At 33.6% G+C, this 24248-nt stretch overlaps 1 protein-coding gene across 2 annotated transcripts in view; it reads left to right on the top strand.

Moving 5' to 3' along the window:
• SHTN1 (shootin 1) overlaps nt 1–24248 on the top strand; it is a 110054-nt gene that overhangs the window by 32654 nt on the left and 53152 nt on the right. For both annotated transcript variants that reach the window (XM_051981506.1, XM_051981507.1), the window contains exons 4-8: nt 3786–3880; nt 11454–11622; nt 13223–13320; nt 14624–14705; nt 18143–18237. In XM_051981506.1, the coding sequence (XP_051837466.1) occupies nt 3786–3880; nt 11454–11622; nt 13223–13320; nt 14624–14705; nt 18143–18237 (539 nt within the window). The remainder of the gene's footprint in view (nt 1–3785; nt 3881–11453; nt 11623–13222; nt 13321–14623; nt 14706–18142; nt 18238–24248) is intronic.

Here is a 24248-nt window from a genome sequence, read left to right as displayed (position 1 = left end):
GGATAGCTTTTGAGAACCAGGGTCAATTGTATAATACTTTAGAAAACTTTCCAATGGTATATTTACCTTGACTACATTTTTCATAGGCTGCCATCAGGCAATATTTTGTACATGTTTTGTTTTACTACTTTTATCCTTTTCAAGCATGTCTCATCCTAATGATCACTGCAGGCCAAAAAAACACTAAGATAGATCTATGATAGATGACTAATATCATCATATTCATGAAATTCCTTATAATTAGTTTTTAAAAGATGTCTTGTGGACTGAAACCTGATTCCCTTTGGTCCTGCTCTATTTAGAACTAAGATTCACACTTATTTTTTGTGCATACATATAAGTTTTTATACCTATTTTATATCATGTTTAGTGATGTTGGATAAGAATGATAGCATGTGCTATTCAAACATGGATAGGCTTTGCCTATATTCCATTAACTGAGAGAAGTTTTTCTCAAGAAAATATCTCTGATCCATGGTTTTGCTTTCCAATGGGAATATACTCTTGACTTCTTTTCACAATAAAAACAACAACAATCTGAGAAAAATTAACTTGAAGTTTCAGGAGAATAAGAGAATTATCTATTTAACAGATAAACATGATTGTGATTGGATCTTTGCTGACAAAAAAAATTACTAGATATGCTTATAACTTATTATAACTGGTTAAAATTTATAACTGGTTAAACATAACTGTTTAAAACTAGTTTGAAAAAAATATTAGTTAATCTCTAGGGTGGACCTCTTAGCTTAAGATCTATGACATTAAAAATATATATTTTGATAATTATATTTTAGTATAATTGGTATCCTTGTAATTCTGTCTTATACATTCAAAAACATTATTTTGAGAAGAGATCTAGAGGCTTTTCTAAACAGATTCATGATACCTCCCCCCCACAAAAAAAGAAAAAAAAAAGATTAAGAACTCCCAATCTAGGGGACTTTGTTTCCATCTATCTCAAATATATAAAAATCTCATGAATGTGATTGCAATGCAGTTTCAACTAGGCTTTTTCATACCCATTGGATCAGAAAGTTAAGAGGTCAGTTAGGTTTAGTTCTGCTAATTTAGCATATGATCCAATAAGAAAGTTTGTTGATAAGAAAAGGTAAGGGTGTTGCTGGAAAGGACCTGCCTTTTTCAAAAGGAAAACAAACAAACAAATAAATCAAACTTATGGCGTTGATAAAACAGCAGACATAGAATCATGGATGGGGTTAGGGAATGGAAAAGGGTGGGAATACCATGATCTTGTGCTAACCAGCTAAATTTATGAAATTAAATGACATAACAGCTTTTTACAAACTGTTTAAAAAAATAAATGTTGCTTTTTATGTGTGTTTCTACTAGGCCTAAACTTCACTACCTTGAAATGATCTTCTAACTCTCCCATAAGTAAGAATGTTGTTGAATAAAAAGTCAAATTCCTGTGAAAAGTGTGGGGTGTTTATGTTTTTGTTATGATACTGGAAATACCAGATTGTGGCAGAAAATGTCAAGTAGTTAAAACTAAAAATTCAAAGTAATATTTGATGTTGTAAAATTGTATAGGTTTCTTTTCTCTTTCCTTCACATTTTTTGAAGAACATACCTTGTAAACATAGTGATAAAATGCCGGGAATATTAGGATTTTAAGGAAATAATAGAGCCTATTATTTAAACTACAATATAAAAGGCAATTATATTGATGAAGAGCTACACGGGCTTTGTGTCTGTGAATAAACTTGGCCTGTACTCAGCTTTTATTTGTTCTTCTGGCATAAACACATATTGTGTGTGATTCCAGTTTAATGGGGACCCGTTTGTATGCCAAGCAGCTGCATTTTAGGCCCTATTGCGTGATTTCATAGCTCTCTGAAAATTGGTTCTATTCAGAACAAGAGATAGAAGGGGAGGAGGGGGGTGGTGAGGAAAGGGAGGGGGGGCTTCAACACACAATCATTTCTTTTCAATTGGAGCCAGAAAGGTTGATGACAACATGACCATTGTGTTATAATGATAAGACCACTAAGGCATCTGTACCTCTCATCAAGGCTTTCACACAACAGCAGATACAATTTAATTCACTGCTCTGTCAGCAGTGCTGATACCATTATGCCGTCTGTCTCCACAGTTATAATCACTGTCCTCTGAGAAATGCAGTTGAAATGATCTTGAGCAGTCAAAGAAACTCGCAATTACGGCTGCCACTTCCAATGTGTCAGATTGTGTCTTATGCACTTGGTACAATTTTCACTTCCAATCCTGTTTATTTACAATGTCTACCAGTAATTACACTTAACGTGTCATTTAGTGAGGGTGCCCCTGCCAAGGGGATTGTTGGGTGCTGCTGTACCATCGAGTGGGAGTTTCTCGAAGTCAATGCCATCAGCAGCTTTTAGTCCCTGATGGGATGCAGTAGTAATGTTGATAATGCAAGTATCGTGCTCATCAAGTCATAATTAGATGCCACTCAAATGTGCCACTTGTAATAACAGTGTTGATTCATGTTTTTCTCGGTGACTGCAACTACTAATTAGTTAAGTGGTTTTTGGTTGGCCTGCATTTGCTGCAGATTATTATTACCCCTGAAAAAATGTCAAGGTTAGAGATGTTTCTGGCCACTTAGTGATGCTTTATGAATTTGAATATTAACATAATAAGAACTTTGGACAGACTTAGGAAGTAATACATTTTTGTATTTAATTTGGAGAGAAAATTTTTCCCTGAGTTTAATCATAATTGTAGGTTAATTAAGCTTAAATGAAGCAAAAGTAATCTCTAGTTGTGTGACGCAAGTCCAGGGCCTTTTGCCTAACTTTAGTAGGCTTCACACATTTGGGTGTTCCATGATTGAGTACGTGAGTGACAAGAGTCAATAAATCCATATATCTCCAGTTCAATTCATGACAATGCACTTTCTTTAATCCCCAAATATGGGAAAAGATGTAATTTTTCTTCTCTGTACTCAAAAACATAATGCAAATTCAAATAACTTGGAGCATTCAAATGCAAAATTCAGTAAACTGACTTAGGAAAGTCTAAAAAGGAGTATTTTTTAAGTAATGAGAAAGCATTAAAAATAAAAAGCTCTGCTTTTCTTCTATTAGATATATTGCAAGAGTTTTTGGTCTCTGTCTGATTTCATTGACATACAGAGCATAGCTACTTTGTTCTTGTACTTTTCTCCGTAGAGTTTATTACATTGCAGTAACTTCTTGGTCACAAATTCTACAAATTAAGAATATGTGCAATAGATTTTTTTCTTGCCTTGCTTAATGCTACCACATAGTCACTCCAAGATAATATGATCAATGGGTACTTAGGATAAATTATTTATTTTCCTAGCTCATATCTTCTCTAAATTTTGATTAACTGATTTTCCCTCTGAATCCATCTATGATACCCTGTCAGGGACTTTGTATCATGTGTGACACTTTAGTTAAGAGAAATAGAGAGAGAAAGAAAAATAGATAGGGAGAAGAGAGATTGAGAGTTCCTTTAATAAAATATTAACTAATTTTCTTAATGCTTTCTAAAGGGCAGTATATTTATACATATATGGATGTAATGAGTATATTACATAAAAAGTTATATTTATAAAAAGTTATAAAGTTAGTCAATTTTTTGTTTTTCTGTTCAAATTAAAATATTTGCCAGTTTGAGAAAAAATTTAAAATTTTCTGGTAGTAGTTAAAGAGTTGGCTAGTAATAGAATCATAATATCCACAATCATATGACATGAATCCCTGGAAACAGCTGACTAATTTTTTAATGTCATAAACCTTTTTTCTTCATTTTAGTTTCTCACATGGTTATAGAGGAAGTAAATTTTATGCAGAACCATCTGGAAATAGAGAAGACTTGTCGAGAAAGTGCTGAAGCTCTTGCAACAAAGGTGAGAATATTTAGAGGTAATTAGTCTGACCTTTTTTTCCTTAAGGAATTGCTTCTTTCCCTTTATAACTTCCTCAGATTTCTCTGTTTCTCTTTCTGTTTTTCGCTCTCTCTTTTTCTCTCTCTCTCTGTCTCTCTCTCTCTGTCTCTCTCTCTGTCTCTCTGTCTTTGTGTCTGTCTCTCTCTGTGTGTCTCTCTGTGTCTTTGTGTGTCTCTGTCTCTGACTCTCCTTTCCTCTCTTCTCCTCCTGTCTCTGTCTCTGTCTCTGTCTCTCTGTCTCTCTTCCTTCCTTTCTCCCTCCCTCCCTCCTCTCTTTCTCATCAAATTACAACTGTTTGTTCATGTGAGAAGCTTGATATAGTTTAAAAATGAAAATGGTAATACAGATGTCTTCTATAAAACCACAAACAACTTTGGACTTTGATTGTAGGAAGAGCTGCCTTTGAGTATGTTTCAGCCTTTGTTTGTTGATGAAGACATAGAGTTCCATAACAGTCTGTTGAACATTACTTTCATATGTGTATGCATTTGGGTTAAATGATGAACAAGTTTAAAATCAACCTGGTGTGACATAAAAGAATAATGAGCATTTCATGTTTGAATTAAATGAAAAAGTCAGTCAAAGCATTCCATTTCAGGTGATTGTTTATGAAAGCAAACGGAGGACATGCTAAAGGTGACCTCCAATGCTCTACTGATTGCTTCTAGCTGATGAATTTACCAAGTGTGTAATTTTCTATATTCCATCTCATCAAAAGTACATTATTATTAAAGAATGTTTTTATCTCTGTCTTATGTATTTTGGGTTGGGTAAAATGCATCTGAGCCACTTCATCAGAAAATGGATTACAGCAATTTTCAACCAAATTTCATTAGCAATGCTGGCTGTGCTTCTTTCTTTCTTTTTTTTTTCCTCTCTGTCTCCCCCTCCTCCAAAAGTACATCTTTGGATGTGAAAGAAATCCTACCAGCTAGAAATCTCGTTAATTTAGATGCATTAGCAATGTATTTCCTGGAGGTATTTAATTAATTGTTTGTATAAGGACACTACATTAGAATTCATAAGATATTTAATCAGAGCCTAACTAAGCAAATGAATTTGTGTACATAAACTTGTGCTCTACTGATACTTTGTCAGCCAGTTTTACTGGCCCATAGCATTAAAAAAAAAATCTAATGTCATTCCATCATGTTACTTTGCCTAACATGACTGGAACCTATTAGTGTAAGAATTCTCTCCCTGTTTCCTTTTTTTGGAACATGAAACCAAAGGAGGAAAGATCCATTCATAGCACAGTGCCTTCTTGAAAATTATTGATATCAAAAAGATGGAGAAGTTTTTCACTTTTTTTTTCCATATTAACATGTATGATAGTTTCAGACATACATTCCATAGAAAATACTATCTTCAGCCAGTAGCAGAGTTATAGAGAACAGTCACAAGGGATGTATAATCTAAGAGTTAAAAGGAATCTCAAAGTTCATCCAGTCTAAACTTTACTTGTAATGTGAAAATTTATATCACATCTTCAATAAGTGGTCATTCACTTTAGAATTGTAGGTTGCCAACCATGCCTTAGTCCATCCTGGTTATACCACTAACAGGGTGTGAGACTTTAAACAAATTATTTCATCTCTCTGGCTCTCAGTTTCTCTGGCTGTAAATGAAGGGGTTGAACTAGCTAATGTGGGAGTGTCCTCTTTTAGCTCTAACATCTTATAAGATTTAGCCTTTCATAGTAAAAATCACTAGCTTAGAATCATATGACCTGAAATTGAAAGGAAGCTCAGTGGTTACCTAGTAGAATCTCTCTCTGAAGCATGAGTCTCTCTGCAATATCCTTGATGTGTGGTCATCTGACTTCTACTTTGATACTTATTGTTTATCACCACTCTTTAAGTAGCCCCTTGTGAATCTCGGGATACCTTTTATGTTTGTAGGCATAACTTGGGTGTATGCTGAAAAAGGAACCATTTGCTAAATGAAACTTTTGGTTTCCATACTTTAATATCATTCAACAATTATAGGCATATTAATTGGTTAAGAAAATACAGTAACTTATGTATTAAACTCTGTAGTTCTCATTGAGATCTTTGGAAAATTGAAAATAGAAAGATGAATATTGACATGTCCTGATTGAGTTGCCAGTTAGATTTTATTAAATATATTTTCTAAATTTCTTAGCAAGACAATACCTTAAAATTGATTCTTAATCCTTCTAGATTATTATCAAGTTAATGACAAATAGATGTTTTATTCCTCTTCTACAATTTGACATTTTAAAATGTTATAGGAAGCAGGATGTAGAACAAGTATGCAACTGTACAGAGTAGTTTATCAGTAGTTTATTTCTTATTTTATACTTAAGTTTATCAAAAAGTTGTCTAGTACCAAAATTGTATACATGGTCATTGTGCTGTAACAGCAAGAACACAGATCTTGAAGACCAGAAGAGTAGGTTCTTATCCTAAACCTATCATTTATCAGTGGTGGGACCTTGATCAAATCAGTTCAAGTGTCTGAGACTTGGTTTTCTTATCTGTAAAATGATTATAGGAATATTTTTACTTTCAGGTTCACTGTTGTAAAAAACAAATTATACAATGTGTGGTAATAGTTCTTATGAAAGTGCTTTTTGACAGTATGAAACTGTGTGAACCATATGATAGAAGATTTTGTTGTAGTAGAGTATCATAAAGACATTTCTGTAGTATTATTTATTAATATAGTTTCAAATGGTAATAGCCTGTAATTTATGTATATACTACTAAAAAGTTGTTATAACAATAGTAAAGCTAATTAGAATAATAATTTTCTAGCATGTAAATTGAAATCATTGGATTAGGTGATCTCCAAGGCTTCCATATTTATAGTTCTAACATTCCTGTGATTCTGTAATTCACATTTCAAATAAAAGTCCCATTAGAGTGAACTTCAGGTGTATAAATAGAATCTATTTTTTTCTTCATGCTATATAAAAGAGACCTTGAAGGGGAAAAATATTAGAGTCATATTAGGAAAGTTCTGCTTGAAATATAAAATCTCACAATTAAAAAAGGATCTCAAAGTCTACCTAATCACATCCCATTCCTGTACAAGAATTTCCTCTATAATGTATCTGGGAGGTCCTCATCCAGGCTATGCCTAAAGATCTTAGCTAAAATGATTTCCACTGCTACAAAGTTCTTCCTTCCATCATCCTATGATTTTCATTAGTAATTTCTACCCATTAGCTTTATTTTGCCCTCTGAGGCTAAGCTAAACAATCTGTTCCTTCTTCCATCTAGCAGTCTTTCATATAAATGTTTGGCAGTAGTTATTCCTTGGGGACAATCTATGGGATAACCAGAGGATTCTTCACCAGTCAGGGAAGCTCTTTTACCATTACATGGAATCAGCCCCTGGTTTTGCTAGAAGTTCATTTTCATATGTCCTTCCCTCTCCAAATCTATATGGATCCCAGGTTGTTGAGGATAGAATCAGATAAGCAGGAAGAAGAATTGGGATTTTTCCCTGAAGAATCTTCTTCCCAAATGGAATTTGCAACAGGTTGAAATTCATAAATAGTCCCCAATCCCTCAAAAGCTTCAATTCTATTGACTATTAGGTGAAAGGACTAGTATAGTATGCAATATAGGGTCATAGATGTGAAGGTGGACAGGACTAAAAGGACTTTAGTCCCTTCATTTTACACATTAGGAAACTGAAACCCCAGGAAGTTAAGTGATTAGCTCAAATTGATTTGCCACATAAGTAGTATCAGGTTACTACAGGATTTTAACAAATGATTGTTAGCACTTCTATAGTGCAATGAGGTTTATAGAATACTAGTAACTAGAATAACTAGTAACTAGGATGCTAGTGTTATTCCTTTTTTGTAGATGAGGAAATTGAGGCAGAAATTAAGTGACTTATCCAGCATTACACAGATAGTGTCTAAGGATAGATTTGAACTTAAGTCTTTATGGCTTCAGACTCAGGGTTATATCTACTGTACCACCTAGCTGCCTATTAACTCAGGTATTCTAATTAGAAAATCATTGCTCTTTCTATTCTGATCCATCATTTGTATCCCTAGTTTTATTAATGTGTGTGTATGTATGTTTATGTATATCTCACAGCTAAATATCTAAGTAACTTAATGTCAGGGTAGGTAAGAACAATTGGTTTATCCAAAACTTGAGATTCTTTATGTTTCAATTCCAAATGTCGATTATTCAGTTCAGAAATTCTCTTATTATTTTGTTGTTGTTGTTAAGTTGTTTCAGTTGTGTCCTCCTCTTTGTGGCCTGAGTTCAAATGTGGCCTCAGACATTTACTAGGTACATAAGCTATGTCACTTAATTCTGTTTGCCTTAATTTACTCAAATATAAAATGAGATGGAGAAGGAAATGGCAAACTACTCTCATATCTTTCATTGCCAAGAAAACCCCAAATGGGGTCATGAAGAGTCAGACATGACTGAAATTTTGAATAATAATAACAACAATGCACCTAATATAATGTTATGCAGAATCCAGAGGAATGCAGTGTCCAGGAAAATGGAAATGATAGTCCCCCTGAACCCTGGACTTAGATCCTGTCACCCTGGAGTGAGATCTCATCTAGAATAAATCCTGGGTATCATATCGTAAGGCAATTGACAAGTTGGAATCTGTCCAGGGGAGGACAATCAGGAGATAAAAGGAAGCGGTGACCATGCTGTTCAAGAATTGTTTGAAGACAATGGGGATGCTTAGACTAGAGAAAAGAAGATTTGTTTGTCTTTAGGTGTTGTTGGACCTTGATCCTGAGAAGGTATCAGCGTTGTCTTTGACTTCAGCAAATAGAACAATAGGTAGAATTTGAAGAGAGACAGATTTAGGTTTGATGGAAGGATAGACCTCCCAATAATTAGAACTGTTCAAAGATAGAATTAATTTCATTGGCCTAAAGAGCATTTCATTTCACTGTATATCTTCAAATGGAAGCTAGATAATCAAAATCTTCAAAATTTTAGAGCTAGAAGGAATATTAGTTTAACCAGTATTGGAAAGGACTCCCCACCCATTCTTGTTCTCTACTTGAAATCTTCCAAGTCTTCCCAAACCAACATATTTAAGGCATTATATTTTGAAGAACTCAACTCTAAAAGAATTTTTTTCCTCATATCAAGTCTCAATAGTGTCTACAACTTGTGTCTTTTGCTTCTGGTTCCATCTTCTTTCGTAGGTAAAATGGATCCATTTTTACCTGATGGCTAAGTAGAGTGAATATCTTTCCAAAGTTTGTTTGATGAATCCCAGTAATAAAAAAGCAAAGCAACAATGACAATAATGACAAAAATTCTTGACTAACATTTTATATTATTTCCTAATTCTCTACCCTCAGAAATCCTTACTGATCTTGAAGGTGCCGATCAGATGACAGCTCTGTCATTTAATGTCATTTCCTACTTCTCTATCCTCAGAAATCCTTACTGATTATGAAGGTGCAGGTCATATGACAATTCTGTCATGGAATCTTTTCAGATTCTTGGCCACAACTGAACCTTTTCTCTTTTGGCATCTCATAATTCATTGTAGCTCTCTTATGAATTTTATATTAGATTCATTTGGGTACATGTCTTATCCTCGCTTCTACATTAGATTTTATACAGCTTTGTACTTATTAACACAGTGCATTCATTACCCATATTACATGAACTTAATAAAAAGTTATATGAATTGAATTATTTAATTGAGTTTCCTGCATTTTGCAATTATAATCTAATTGCATTAGTTGGAGACCCCAGAACACCAGGCCACTTGGGAAGTGTCTTTCATCTTTTAGTTTTACATTGTGGAGTGAAAATCATTTATTATAGTCATTGATTCACTTGTTCTTCCTTGTCATTATAGATCTTTACTCTCTTCTATGTGAACTATTCTGAGCACTCTCCATAGCAAGTTATTCTTGTGTTTCATGCATATTTTACACAGAGAAGGTTCAGGAATAGCAGCTTACCTAAATTCCAAAATTCCCCATATCAGGTTATGAAATCTGAATTTGTCCTAAATTTGTCCGAAATTTTACTATAGCAGTAGGTGGCTATGAGGGGAGGGGGTAGTTGGATCTGATAGAATCAGAGAATTGCCTAGAAGAGTCACATATGATGGTGCCTTTGAGAATGCTGTAGAAATAGGGACATTCCAGAAAAATAATGCAGACACACAACTAATCTGTACACTGGAATTCTTACTTGCTGACTTTGAAATAGAATACTGACCAAAGTACAATAAGCACTTGCCCCCTGAAAGCAGGAAATAGGACTATATCTCTAGATAGGTATGGATATCATCTTTTCCCCCTCCTGTTCATCTGAGATGGTTCTTTCACATCTGCCCTTCTTTAGTATCTTTTTGAGCTATTTACTCAAAACAACATCAGCATAAAATTTCAGAACTTTCAAACATTTAGATCTTCAGATTCTCAGAAAAGGGGAGGTAAGAATTAGTTACTTCAATATCCTGAGTAATAGTTGGTTGGAATTTATTTAGCATTAGTTGGGGATGTTATAGGTACAGATGTAAGACCATTGGGTATATGGTAACATGTGCCTATAATCCCTAGTACTGGAAAGCTTAGATAGGTGGATTACTTGAGTTCTCAGAAATTCTAAATTGTAGTAGATTCTGCTCTAAGTCTGGAACCAAAATGAGGAAGGAGAGCCACTAGACTTTTTCAAGAAGCGTAACCCCAGCTCAGATTGGAAACAAGTCAAAGATATTGTGCTGTTCAGTAAAGGGGTGAGATTTATGAGGAGCTTATCTCATCTCATTTGGGTGAAATAAGGAACACTAAGGAAGGAAGGAAGGAAAGAGGGAGAAAGGAAAGAGAGGGAGAAAGGAAAAAAGAAAGGAGAGGGAATGAGGGGAGGATAGATAGATATAGGTTGAACCATCTCCAAGGTTCCTTCCCTGTCATATTTGAAATTTTATACCTGTGTGCATGGTTTTCATTGTGTAATGACAACAAACTATATAATTTCATATTTGTATATTCATTCACATATATTGATATATACATATTTGAATATATATATATATATATATATATATATATATATATCCATTATTGTTATGGAAAATCAAGTAATGTTGAAGCTAATGACCAAACTGAACAAATACTTATATTAGGGGAAAATTAGTGTTATCATTCATGCATTAGGATTCCATTTACTCTTCTGTTGTTCAAATTGTTTTAAGAAAGATTCCTTGGTTAAGGCCATGGATACATTAAAAATATCCTCAGATTTTCCTAGTTATGTTTGCATTTCATTCTTCTGTGGTCCACAGCAGGAATGAGGCTTAACCAACATTTTCATTTACCAATGATTGTAATCCAGGTGTGAGCTTTTACTTATAGTAATAAATTATTATCCTTCACCATGGAAGTATAAACAAAGCCCTTAATTAATTAATTTTCTAATTGTTATTTCCTGCTGTGGATGTTAGCTAACATTTAGTTCTTACATGAATAATTTATCTGTTGTGGTTTTTTTTAAAGTCTTGGCTTTTTTAATATTATCATAACTGTTGTATTTTACTTTAGTTAAATAAAGAAAATAAGACTTTGAAAAGAATCAGCATGCTCTATATGGCTAAACTGGGGCCTGATGTTATAACTGAAGAGATAAATATTGATGATGAAGACTCAGCTACAGAAACAGAAGAAACCTCTGGGACTTGTGACTCTGTACAATGTCAACAGCAAATAAAAGGTAGGATTTGTTATTCAGCTTATGATCATTTTTTTATAAAATTGAGAGTATTATTAATCAGATTCTACTCATACTCAGGCTAAGCTTTGTATTAGGATTCTGTACTTTAAGAATCTGGACCTGGAGAATCAATACATCGTAAGTATTTATTGAGCACTCACTGTCGGCCCAATATTATTGTAGAAACTTTTGGAGATGCAAGAGAAACATAAAACATCATCTTTGGCCTTCAGGTGCTTATAGTATGGTTGAAGAAACATAATATAACCCAGTTCTTTGGATCATAAATCAATGGAGAGACCTATGAATTCATTCCTGTAACTATTCCTGCTACAACACATATAAAAATTAGGAAGACTCATATTCATGAATTCATAATCTATCCTTGGACACTTATTAGCTGTGTGAACCTAGACAAGTCACTTAACTCTGTTTGCCTCAGTTCCTCATCTGTAAAATAAGCTGGAAAAGAAAATAGCAAATCACCCCAATACCTTTGTCAAGAAAACCCCAAATTGGGTCATAGAGAGTTTTACATAACTGAACAATAACACAGCAACTCTTGCTACAGAAAGGATTCCCTTCTTCCTCCTTCCTTTCTTTTTTCATCCCTCCCACCATTCTTTCATCTCTCCTTTTCTGTCTCCTTTCCTCTCTCCATCCTTTCTTGTCCCTCTTCTTTGGCCTAGCATGATGTCTTATGCATAGTAGGGTCTTTAAAAAATGTTTTATTGATGCTCTTTTCCACAGAATAGATTCTTAAATATGTGTCTTGAATTTAGTTCTTTACAACACAAGAACTTTCAAAAGGGAGAATAAATGGCAAAAAAAAAAAAAAAATAGTAGAGCAATAGAAATAAGTATTTTGAGTGAATTTATTAACATTTCTTGTAACATTTGAATAAATGAAGCATCTTTAAAGATAAAACAGAATCTTTAGCATTTGCTTTTGTAAAGTGTTTTCATTTTAACAAGTGTCAATTTCAAATTTTCACCTATTATATCCCAATAATAAAAAAAATATATGAAGTAAATTAAGAAACAAAACATTCACATTTCTGAAGGGAAAATTACTGGCATTAACCCTTCTATCAAACTAGGTTATATTCTGACTCAGTTCGCATAATGTCAGAAGGGCTATAAATTGGCAGTTATTCAGGACTTTTTTTTCAAATCAAACCTCCCAAAGTATAAACTGCCTGTTGTTTGTTTATGCTGTTTTGTGACAAGAGCCCATGACCACTAAGAAATAAAAAAGAAATTAGTACAATGCCTTAATTGGTTTTGCTGGAAGCTTTTTAAAAATATCTTTTTCAAAAATGCCAGATTTTTTTTTCAGAATATGGGCTTTGTGGAATATAAGGAAACCAAAGACTAGGGCCTTTGATATTTTACAAATACTTTGTTTATGAATTATGGTAACTGTTTCTGTGGTGAGAACAACCCAGTAAAAAGCTCATTAAAATTTGCCGTTGCCTTTTGTTCTCAGATATTGAATCACATTTACTATATGCAATATCCAGGTATTTGGTGTTCTTTTCACCTGATTATTTTCATTTTCTTTTCCTTTGTTTTATCTTTTTCTCTTTGAAAAATCTAGAGCTTCGAGATCAAATTATATCTGTTCAAGAAGAAAAGAAGACATTGGCTATTGAACTAGAAAATCTGAGGTCCAAGCTTGTTGAAGCCATTGAGGAAGTATGTATTGGAACAATAAAATGAGGAATACTTTTAAGGGATTTTTAGAAGTGGATAAGAAAAAAATCATAACTAGTCAGCCACTTAATTTTGATATAAACATTGAGTTTCTTTAACTTTGTGTCTATTAACACAAATTTATTTTGTGTTCGGTGGTACTGAAACCACTGAAATTCTAAAACTGAAAAATTATGCTGAATAATATTGAGAGAAGAGCCACTAAATCTTTTACTTGAGAACTTAAACTTAGTAGGAAGATGAAGAAACTAATTTTTTTCCCTTCTAATAATTTTTGAATAGATAAGGTCACATTATAGTATGAGAACCAAAGAGGAGTTTAAAAATCACCTTGTTCAATCCATTCATTTACAGATTAGGAAAGTGATTCTCCTAGAGAAAAAGGAACTTGCCCAAAATTAGATGATTAGTATCACACCCATAGCTAACATTCAGTTCTTCTGACTCCATTTTTAGTGTTCTTTCTAATATACTGATAGACTAGATTGTTAAAGGCATTCAGGGGAATTCTTCCTTTTCATTGAATATCTTTAAGCTTAGCATAAATTTGGTGAAGAAGGAATCTAAATGGTTCTCAAAGTTTTTAAATCCAAGGGTCAGTTCTGTGAGGTCATTTTGCTACTTTGTCTTTGGTTCTTTACAAAAAATGCTCATATGAGTGGGGAAATGTTGTTTTAGATGTCTCTGGTCATAGATATTGAGTAAATTATTCAGTCAAATAAATGTAAAATACAGATTTTTCCATTGCAATATTAATACTGTCTACAATACTTCAAAAATCTGAGATTTTCTACCTCTGTAAGCCTTAAATGCCTCTCACCTCCTTCTTAGTACATAATCTTTGAGACAATAGTAATTGACAGAGCTTTGTGTCAAACTTCTGGTCATACCACATTATCTAGCCTACAATTCCTGGAGGATGATTGTAGATTTTATTTGTATTCATTGTAGAATTCTTGATTTTGATCTTTGCATTAAATATTATCAATATTTTTCTTGCAGAGAGATAGAGCTAAAAATCAAAATATTTGTTCTGTGACTAGAGCAGTAGTTAGAATTTGAAAATGTTAAATTCTTTATAAGACTTCAATTCTTAATGAGTGCTGTACAAAGACTGCCTCACTAATTTTTGGCTTTGAGAAGTGCTTTTATAGATGAAGATACATTAATCTATTTGAAGCTATAACTATGTCTTGAATGTAAAATAGAAATGACATTTTACCATATAGTCTCATTTTTATACTGTTGGCTGTTATCTCTTCTCTAAAAATCTCAAAACTTTTAGGTAAATAAAGTTAAACAAGAAAAAGCTGTTTTGAATTCAGAAGTTCTTGAACAAAGAAAAGTACTGGAAAAATGCAATAGAGGTATGTATGTTCAGTTTCCTTAGCCAAAAAGTTGTACACAATAACACTTCATTTGTTTTTGTTATTCTTTCTTTATGCTATTTTCATGCACTAGCCAGGTATTCTTGATCTTGTAATGGTTCTCAAATTCTGCTTTGCCATCCTCTCCTGATAGTTAACTAACAGATCGCTTTAGGACTTAAAGAATTTAAAAACAGATCTTTAGAGGTTATCTGGTACAACCCATTCATTTTATAGATGGAGAAATTGAGGCCCAGATAATAAAAAGAAATTGCCAAGAACCACATAATTTGTTTATGGCAAAGCCTGGGAGTTGGACCCAGGTTCACTACTATCTTATCTAATGGGGTACAGACTAACTCCTGTCCCTGGAGTTCCTTTACTCCCTTTTCCTTGCTTTCCTTCTTAGAATCCCAAATTCATCATATGACTATATCACACACTGCTTTTCTTCTACTCTTGATATGTTATGAATAATTACAAGTGCTTTCTCTTGAGAAACTGGAATTTAGAAGAAATCCTTGAACACATTTTAAAAGTTCACCACCCAATGTGAGCTTATTCCACAGTTACTCAATGTATACCATCACAGTTACCATGTCTTTAATAAATGCTTCTGAATTTATCCTTTTTAAATTAAATACCACGCTCTGTAGTAGCTATAGGAAATATATAGTTATTCCTTCCACATTGTCAGGATTGGATACACAGCACCTCCACAATCTGGAAAATCTGCATAAAATTGTATAGTCCTCCCTTCATACAAGAAAAGTCTGAATTTTTTGTGTGTTTTATGAAGTTTTTATAGTACCATATAAGATTTGACTTAAGTATTTGATCATAGGCTCTGTGTTGTTGCTGGCCTTTGCATGCTATCTGTGGCTTCTCCAAAACTACTTCAGATTCCCATTTAATTTCTGATGCTTATCTGTGATATATCAAAACCATGATGGGAAAAGATGTGATATAGAAGGTATAACTGTGTCCCTCGCTGCTTGGATAGTGCCCATTCTTATGTGAGTTCTGATGAGAACCTTTGTGACTATTTCTTCTGCAAAAGGAATAAATGTAGCCTAATAGAACTAATGTTATCCTAAGATTCAGGAAGTCTTGGGTTCAAATTCTAACTCTGACGTTTACTTCATTGTGTGAAAATGGACAGGAGGTCACTTAACTATTGAACCTTGGTTTCATTATCTGTAAAATGGGAATATTAATCTTTATAATAGTTATAATTTTTGTGAGGACTAGGTTTTTGGGGGGGATTGGGTGGATAGGTGAGAATTGGACCTGTAATTTCATCAATGAAGAGAACTTCCAGTGAAGACGCAGCTTCCATCAAAGCAGCTCATCAGTTCTTTAGTAACTGACAACTAAACAGTTGTTGGTGAAACTTAGAGGTTATGAGAATTTCTCAGGTGAAGTATCAGAAACTTAGCTAACATAAAATATTCAAACCTTTGGAAACTTTAATGTGATATATCAATGGTTTTTATAATAGTCAGTTAGTAAGTGAAATAGCTAAGTTTCAGGTAGTGTCAAGTGTCAGAGATACCAGAAAATCAGAAAATAAACCATGATTTCAAGGAGTTCACACTAGCCTGATTTCCAGTGATTGAATACAGTTTCTATGAAGACTGTAAAGAATCTTTGCCATTAGGTTGCAGATATCCTAACAACTCAAAATATCACTAGTTGTAGATATGTAAAACTCTTAAGCAAAATACTAGTATTAATTCATATTAACCAATTTATTATAGATCATAAGATTTTAGAATTATCAGGATCTTTAAAGTTCATCTAGTTCATCCCATTATTGCATGCCATCCTCCCTATTCTTTTATAGATTATGAAAACTGAGGCCCAAAGAGATTGTGACATGGCTGTAAATTATGCCTGTCTTCAAGGACCATGCTGATTTTTTTTTCACAAATTTATTCTCTTAGCCTTATATTTTTTGTGATTATAATAGAGTTTTTAAAATCATGTTATGAAGTGTTAATAATGTTGACCCTAGATTATTTAGAGGTGTACATGAGAGAATAATTTCCTTGAATAACAGGGGATATCAAAAATCATTGTATGTGACAGCTCACCTTTTTTACTGTCTTGCCATAGAAGAGAAGCTTTGGCTGTAGTCCTTAAAATAGTCTTAAATATTCTTTGTCTTGTTCATAAAGTATCTTTTTAGAAGGTGATAGAAAATCAGTTGACTCTAAGTGACCTATAATCCACATCACAAAGTGCCACTTATATTGCTTTACCACTATAAGACTGTTAGGCTTTTGTACAAGGAGGCAGAGGATTTATAGAGTATGGAGTTTGAAATTCTATGTCATTACACTGGAAACTAGTCCTTAGCCAGTTAGGATTGAAGTGCATCGACAGAGCAGAGAGTGAAAGCAATTATTAAGAGAATTCTCTTTTTTAAAATTTATTTTATTGATATGACTTGTAGGCTAAGACTGAGTACACTGGTAAAAGAGAACAAGAAAGTAAACAGTGTCTTCCTATATTAAGCCTAATATTTGTCAGTATCATTACTCCCTCCCTTCCATCAGCACTGCATTTTAACAAAATATGACACAATTTAAAAGGTAGCAAAGAAATTCATCTGATCTGTTTTTTTTTTTTCTGATGGTATCACTTTATATAAACCTTTAATGCTGCTTCCTAAGTCTGTGAAATCTACAGCCCTCCCTTTTCTGTCTAAAACATACCAGTATTCTTAAATTTGTGATCTCATTGATTTGGGTATAACTCCAACAATGTCAAACACAATCCATTCATTCTTGCCTCTTCTGCACACCTCTTGTGACTACCAGTGAAGCCATATAAATTGTCATTCATTCCTTGCTTTCTACTTGAGGCTAGAACATCTTTCTTCCCAGTCAAGCCTTTTTTTATGACATCCTTTTGGTCACTACTGATTTTTTCCTTGTTTGTACTGTAACATGCCACATTATTTAAAACTGTTTCATAGTATAGCTGAAGGGTCTTTAGAGGTAATCTAACTCAGTCCTCTAATTTTTCAAGTGAGAAACCAAGGATTTGGAAAATGAAGTCATTTATTCAAAGACACATCAGTATGTAACATGTCTTCTTAGATCTAATCAAATGATCTGCCTCTTTGACAAAATAATAGCTAATATTTTTTGCTTTTTAAGTTTTTCAAACTGCAATATCTTGTTTGATCCTTGGAATAATACTAAAAGTAGATGCTATCTACCCCCATTTTATCCCCATTTTACTGATGCAGAAACTCAAACAAAGGATAAGTGACTCACCCAGTGTCACTCAAGTAAGTGGCTCTGTTTGAATTCAGGTTTTCCAGGTTCCAGGTTCAATATTCTACCCATTCCTCCATCTTATCTACCTCATTAAACACAAATGTAATAAACTTCTTAATCATGATTCTGTTGTTATCCTTTTAACAGTGTCCATATTAGCAGTGGAAGAGTATGAAGAAATGCAGGTGAACCTTGAATTGGAAAAGGATCTTCGGAAGAAAGCTGAGACATTTGCACAGGAGGTGAGTATAGCTCATACAAACAAAACTGGGACTGGTTTTAAGATAAAACAAAAATCAACAAAAATCTTTGCCAAAGATCAGATTGACATTCTGAGGCAGGGATAAAACATATAAATAAATAGAATAAAATTTATATAAGGTAGAATAAAATTAATCACCCACTGACATCCCAGCAGAAAATATGACTTGAAGGCTGGACCACCTATGGCCAGGTTGTCAGAAAGCTTCAAGAGAGCCTTGGGAATTTGAGGCGTGAGGTAGAATGATAAAGGATCTTTGTCCCCATGCTTCTTTTCAATTACTCCACAACGCTATCTTTATGTCAGGCTATTTTTCCATTGCCTTTGGAATTTTGCCATAATGTGTATCCACTATCCCAGTCACTCCTCAGTTGTAATGGTTCTCTTCTTACCTTAGAGATAAGATAGCAAACAGCATCCTGATCATATTCCCTTTGTCTACATGCTGTTCATTTCACTGATTCATCTCATTCATTCATTCAGCAGACCTTCTATGTTTGCTTTATTGTTTATCTTCAATTTGACCTGTCTGTAGCTTGTTTGCACATAATTATTTGCAGGTTGGTCTCTCTCATTAGACCATGGGCTCCTTGTGATCAGGAACTACCTATTGCCTTTCTTTGTATCCACTTTTTATCTTTATGTCACAGTGCCTGGTACATAGGTGGTGCCTAATAAATGCTTATTGATTGACTGGTTACAAAGTATTGTGCCAGATACAGAGGGGAATAAAAAGATTTTTAAAAAATCAAAACTTTCCATTTACCTTTAGAAAGAATACAGCTTAGCAGGGGAGATAAAACAAATGTAAAAATAACAAGTGTGTGAGGGAAGTGCAAAGAGTTATGGGAGTTTAGAATAGAGTATTCATAAAAGGTGACATTTATTAAGCTTTGTAAGATACTTTGCATATATTTCCTTATTTGACAAATCACTGCAAAAAACACTAAAGTATCTTTTAATCTCCATTTTACATAAGAGGAAACTGAGGCTTACCAGGGTTAATATATCGTTCGTCCTTAATGTCATTTAGTAAATGCCGAAGATGAGAATCAGATATAGGCCTCTCCCAACTTCCAAACCTAGTTCTTTTCCCACTATATCATATTACTACTAGCACTAGTACTAGTACTAATACTATTAATATTACCAACTCCCAAACCTAGCTTTTTTCTTAATATACCATATTATTACTAGAACTAGTACTATTAATACTAGTTCTCCCAACTCGCAAATCTAGATCTTTTCTCATTATATCATATTACTGCCCAAACCTAGTTCTTTTTCTACTATATCATATCACTACTAGTACTACTACTAGTATCATTACTACTAGTACTACTAACTCCAAACCTAGCTCTTTTCCCATTATACCATATTACTATTAGTACTAGTATTGGTTACTATTATTACTAGTATTATGGACTCCTAAATCTAGCTTTTTCCACTTTATCATATTACTACTAGTACTAGTACTACTAATACCCAAATCACAAATCTAGCTTTTTTCCCTCTATATCGTATTACTGCTAGTACTAATAGAAATGGATTCTACCTCAGTGGCACAATTTATATCAACTATACAGCTCTTATGTACTGCTTCTGTTGCCATTGGGATTGTGACAAATGCAACTGTAACAAATGAAGCAGAATTTTTCAGAGGCTGGCAGAAATACATTTTGATAACTTTTTAATATGAATTGGGCAAATCTCTTAAACTCTTCAGGTCTCAGTTTTGTCACCTATAAAACGAGAGGGATTGTAGTAGATAGTAGATTCTAAGGACCTTTTAACTCTCAATCTATGATCCTAAATTTGGAGTAAGCAAGAATCAGCAAAGATTTTTTTAAGCAGTGCAAAAGACATGATGATTCTTATGCCTAGGGGAAATTCAAATGTATTGCTGCAGAGGATGACTTGAAATAGTGAGAGATTCGAGTCTAATGGTCTTTCCATTTTTCTAAATGAGAGATAATAAGGACCTGGATAAGAGAAGTAGCAGTTAGCATGGAAAAAGGGTAGATGAAGAAGAAATTTTGAAGGTAAAAATTATAAAACTAGATACATGTTTGTTGTAGGAAAGAAGGGTCTGTGAAGTTGTATTTAGATTTGGAACATGGAAGAATAAAAATACCCTTAATAGAAAAAAAAAAAAGAGAGAGAGAAATCAGAAGGAAATTCAGAAATATGATGACTTCTGGGTGTGTTGGCCTTGGAGGATCTATATGACCAAGAAATATTCAAAATTAAAATCTAGAGCTTAGCAGAAGTCAGAAAAAGATTTAATCTGAGAGTCATCTACCGAATTGACAGGAAAAGTTAGAGAAGCACATGAGAGAGACAGAGACAGAGACACAGAAAAAGAAGTCAGTTGATTGGGGAAATCCAACATTTACAGCAGCTTTTTTTTTTTTTTTAATTGTGGACCCTTTTGACAATATAAAACACAAAACTATAGAAGAAACAAATTCTATTAAAATAGTTATCAAAATATATTTTTAAAAATTCAAGATTACAAACTAAGAACTTATGATGGGGGGGTGGGTAAAAAGGAAGAGAAGAAAGCAAAGGAAAGAAAAGAAGCTATAATAGAGTAGGTGGAGGACTAAGATGGGCAGTTAAAATGTTTGAATACTGTGGCTCTTAGTCCTATTAATCTTTTGAAGTGATAAATGCTGTAATTGAATGAAACTGTGTAAGTCACTGGAGTAAGATTCATTTACATATGGTCTCCTGACTCTGTGTATCAGGCTGTGGAATGTAAGGAATGTAATTAAAAGGTAATGGTGAAAGAACTATCTTCTCTAAAATCTAATTACTTCTTTTTAGTCTTCATTTTTGACTTCTGAGCAATGTTTGATATTGTTGACCACCCTCTCCTCTTGGATTCTCTCTCCTCTGTGAATTTTCCTGACACTACTTTCCCTATCTTTTCCTTTTATTGTTTTACAGCATTTTCTTGGTGTCCTTAGCTGGATCATTTTCTCTCATATCCTCTAGTTCTGTCTGTGGTTCTTTTTTTTTCCTTCTCTGTTTTCATTTGGTGACTTGATTAGCTTTCAAGAGCTTACTAAACATTTCAATACATGTGTCCAAAATATTTGCCTTTCTCCTAAGTTCAGAGTGACAGCACAAAATGTATATTTAGGACATTTCAGATAAGATATTAGTCATTTCAGATTCATCATATCAAAAAGAGAACTATCTTTCCCTGTAAAACTCACTCTTCTTCTGTACTTCCCTATAAATGTTTAGGCACTACCATTCTGCCAGTCACATGGGTTTCAGTTAGTCTCATCCCTTGTTCCTCATTCTGTCTCACTGAACATCGTTAATCAGTTGTGCAAAACTCTTCCTCAATAAGACTCCACCTCTTTGAATCTTGGTGATAGGTGTCTACCATCACTTTTCCATCTTTGCTGAAAATATCGATGGAATATGGGGTTGTTGTGAAAGTGTTAAATGGGATTTGCATGTGTACATGAAAAAACAGATATTAAGAATAAATCCAGATAAATTTTTTTCAAAAAGACCACCTCTTTCTTTATTTTCACCTAGCTATCACCTGTGGCATAGATCCTTTTAATATATTTCTCTGCTTTTTTCCTTCCCTTTCCATCCTCCACATTGCAAAGTGACTTTCTAAAGTGCATATCTTATCATGTCAATTCCACTACTCATCTTCAGTGGTTTCTTATTACCTCTTATTACTCCTCTGTTTGACATTTAAAGCCTTTTAGGAACTGGCCCTAATCTATCTTCTTATAAATTATTTTCCTCCAGTAGACTGTGAGTTCCCTGACTGGGGTTTTTGTTTGTTTATTTTGCTTTTTGTCTTTTTTATATAACTCACATTCAGCATAGTCTGTACTTGGCTCACAGTAGAGGCTGAATAAATGTTTATTGAATTCATGACCTCTTTAGCCTGGCCAAACTGTCCTTGTTTCTGTTTTTCAAATAGTAATTCTTGCCTATCTTCATGCCTCTGTATAAATTGTTCATTTCCTTCCTCTCCCCATCTCTGCTTCTTAGAATTTCTAACTTTCTCCAAAATGTAGTTCAAATATTACTTTTTTACATAAAACACTTCTTGAATTGCTCTTTCCTCTCCTACTAGTATCTTTCTCACAAAATCATTTGCTATTTATTTTTAATAGACCTAAATGTGTGCAATGTATACAATTACAAGGAATTGTAAGCAATGACTAATTCCCTTTAGACTTTGTATCCCTAGTGCTAAGCATTTGGTTGGCATTTAATAAATTCTTGTAGATTGATTGAAGGGAAAGAAAGCCATGATTGGAAAGTAGGAGTGATCGAAAGTCAAAGAATCAGAATTAAAAGGATGACATTTGAAAATCAGATTTTGGCTTGGTGAAATAGTTTATCCAAGCTTAAATGTCATTATCCAGCCATTGTGCTTTGGGAAAGGTTTAATGGAAAATGATCTATCTCAAAGAATTATGATTCATTCCTTTCAGAAATTCTAGTGAAATGTAACTAATATTGTCATTTAATTACTGTGGGGGGAAATGAACCGAAAAGTGTGTATGTGGGGCGGGGGGGGGGGGGAAGAGGGGGATTGCTGTAGTAGTATCAATAATGGACATAAATAAGCAATGGGGTTATGAGGAGTTGGAGTCGAAGATATCAGCTTGAATATACCTACATTGCTAAAATGAAAAGGTTTTCTGATTTTGACCCAAATGCCAGGGTATATTTTGTGAAACATTTCAAGTTTCCTGTCTGTTCTTTATGAAATGATGTGAGAATACACAGCTTCATGGAGAAGACCTTGAAGGCCATGGTAGGAGAAATGGAAGAAGCAAGATTCCACAAAAAATAATAAAATGAATTAGTTATTCTTCCATGCATGTAGCAAATCTGTAATAAATATTAGTTGGTGGTGATAACAACATTGGCATGTTAACCCCAATAAAAGAGCAAAATGGAAAAGTGAAACAGGGATAGAATTACAGGAACAGTGACATTTAATTTTATCAGTTACAGGGAGACTTGCTTTAGTGTTGAACATAAAAAATATATATATGTTAATGAATCTAGGACGCATACACTTTATTGTGATAGTGAATAATTTTTCTCTTCTTAAAAAGATAAAATCAGATTGAAAATAGCATAAGGGGAAAAATAAACAAGAAATAACCCAGTACTATAAAATAGGAAACTCAGAACATTTTAACAAGATTTGTAATTCAGTGGTTTCTTTTGGACTGTATTAAAATGTGAAAAATTGTGCATTGTTTTTCTTTATAGATTTATCTTTCCAACTTTTTGTCTTTATCATCAATTGGTTATATGTATGGTCCATGTGCTAGCTAACATATATTATTGTCTATATTATAGATATATAATATGTAATATATAATCTATAATGTAATATAATATAATAGACAAATATTTATGAAGTGAAACAGTCCCTGCCCATAAAAGCTTAAAATCTAGCTGGGGGAAACAACATACATAGATATATAGGTAGAAAGTAATAATAATGAAAATTATTTTTCCAGAACCTTGAAGTTTGCAAAGTACTTTACAAATATTACCTCATTTGATCCTCACAACAATCTGAGAAGTAGGTGTTATTATTATTCCCCATTTTATAGCTGAGGAAGCATTCTGATGAAGGCACACCATTCTAGGTGGTCCTATACTAGTATCTCCTATGTCATGCAATTGTTTCTAAAGTTCTTAAGAAAGACCTTGAGAGTGTCCTTGTATCACTTTGTCTGACTACTTTGTGAGTGCTTGTCCTGTGTATGCTTTCCATAAAATGTTTTTTTCCCATAAATGTAAATTTGGAATTCGAACAATGTGGCCACTCGATGGAGTTGTGCTCTCTGGCATTAGTTTGAATGCCAGTTCAATTATTGGCACTAAGTTCAAGAAAGGCTATCAGTGTCTGATATCTTATCCTGCCAAGTGATCTTCAGAATCTTCCTAAGACAATACACATGGAAGTGATTCAGTTTC

Source organism: Antechinus flavipes, chromosome 2 (genome assembly GCF_016432865.1).
Source record: "Antechinus flavipes isolate AdamAnt ecotype Samford, QLD, Australia chromosome 2, AdamAnt_v2, whole genome shotgun sequence".
Taxonomy (NCBI): domain Eukaryota; kingdom Metazoa; phylum Chordata; class Mammalia; order Dasyuromorphia; family Dasyuridae; genus Antechinus; species Antechinus flavipes.
This window is presented reverse-complemented; position numbering and strand designations above follow the sequence as displayed.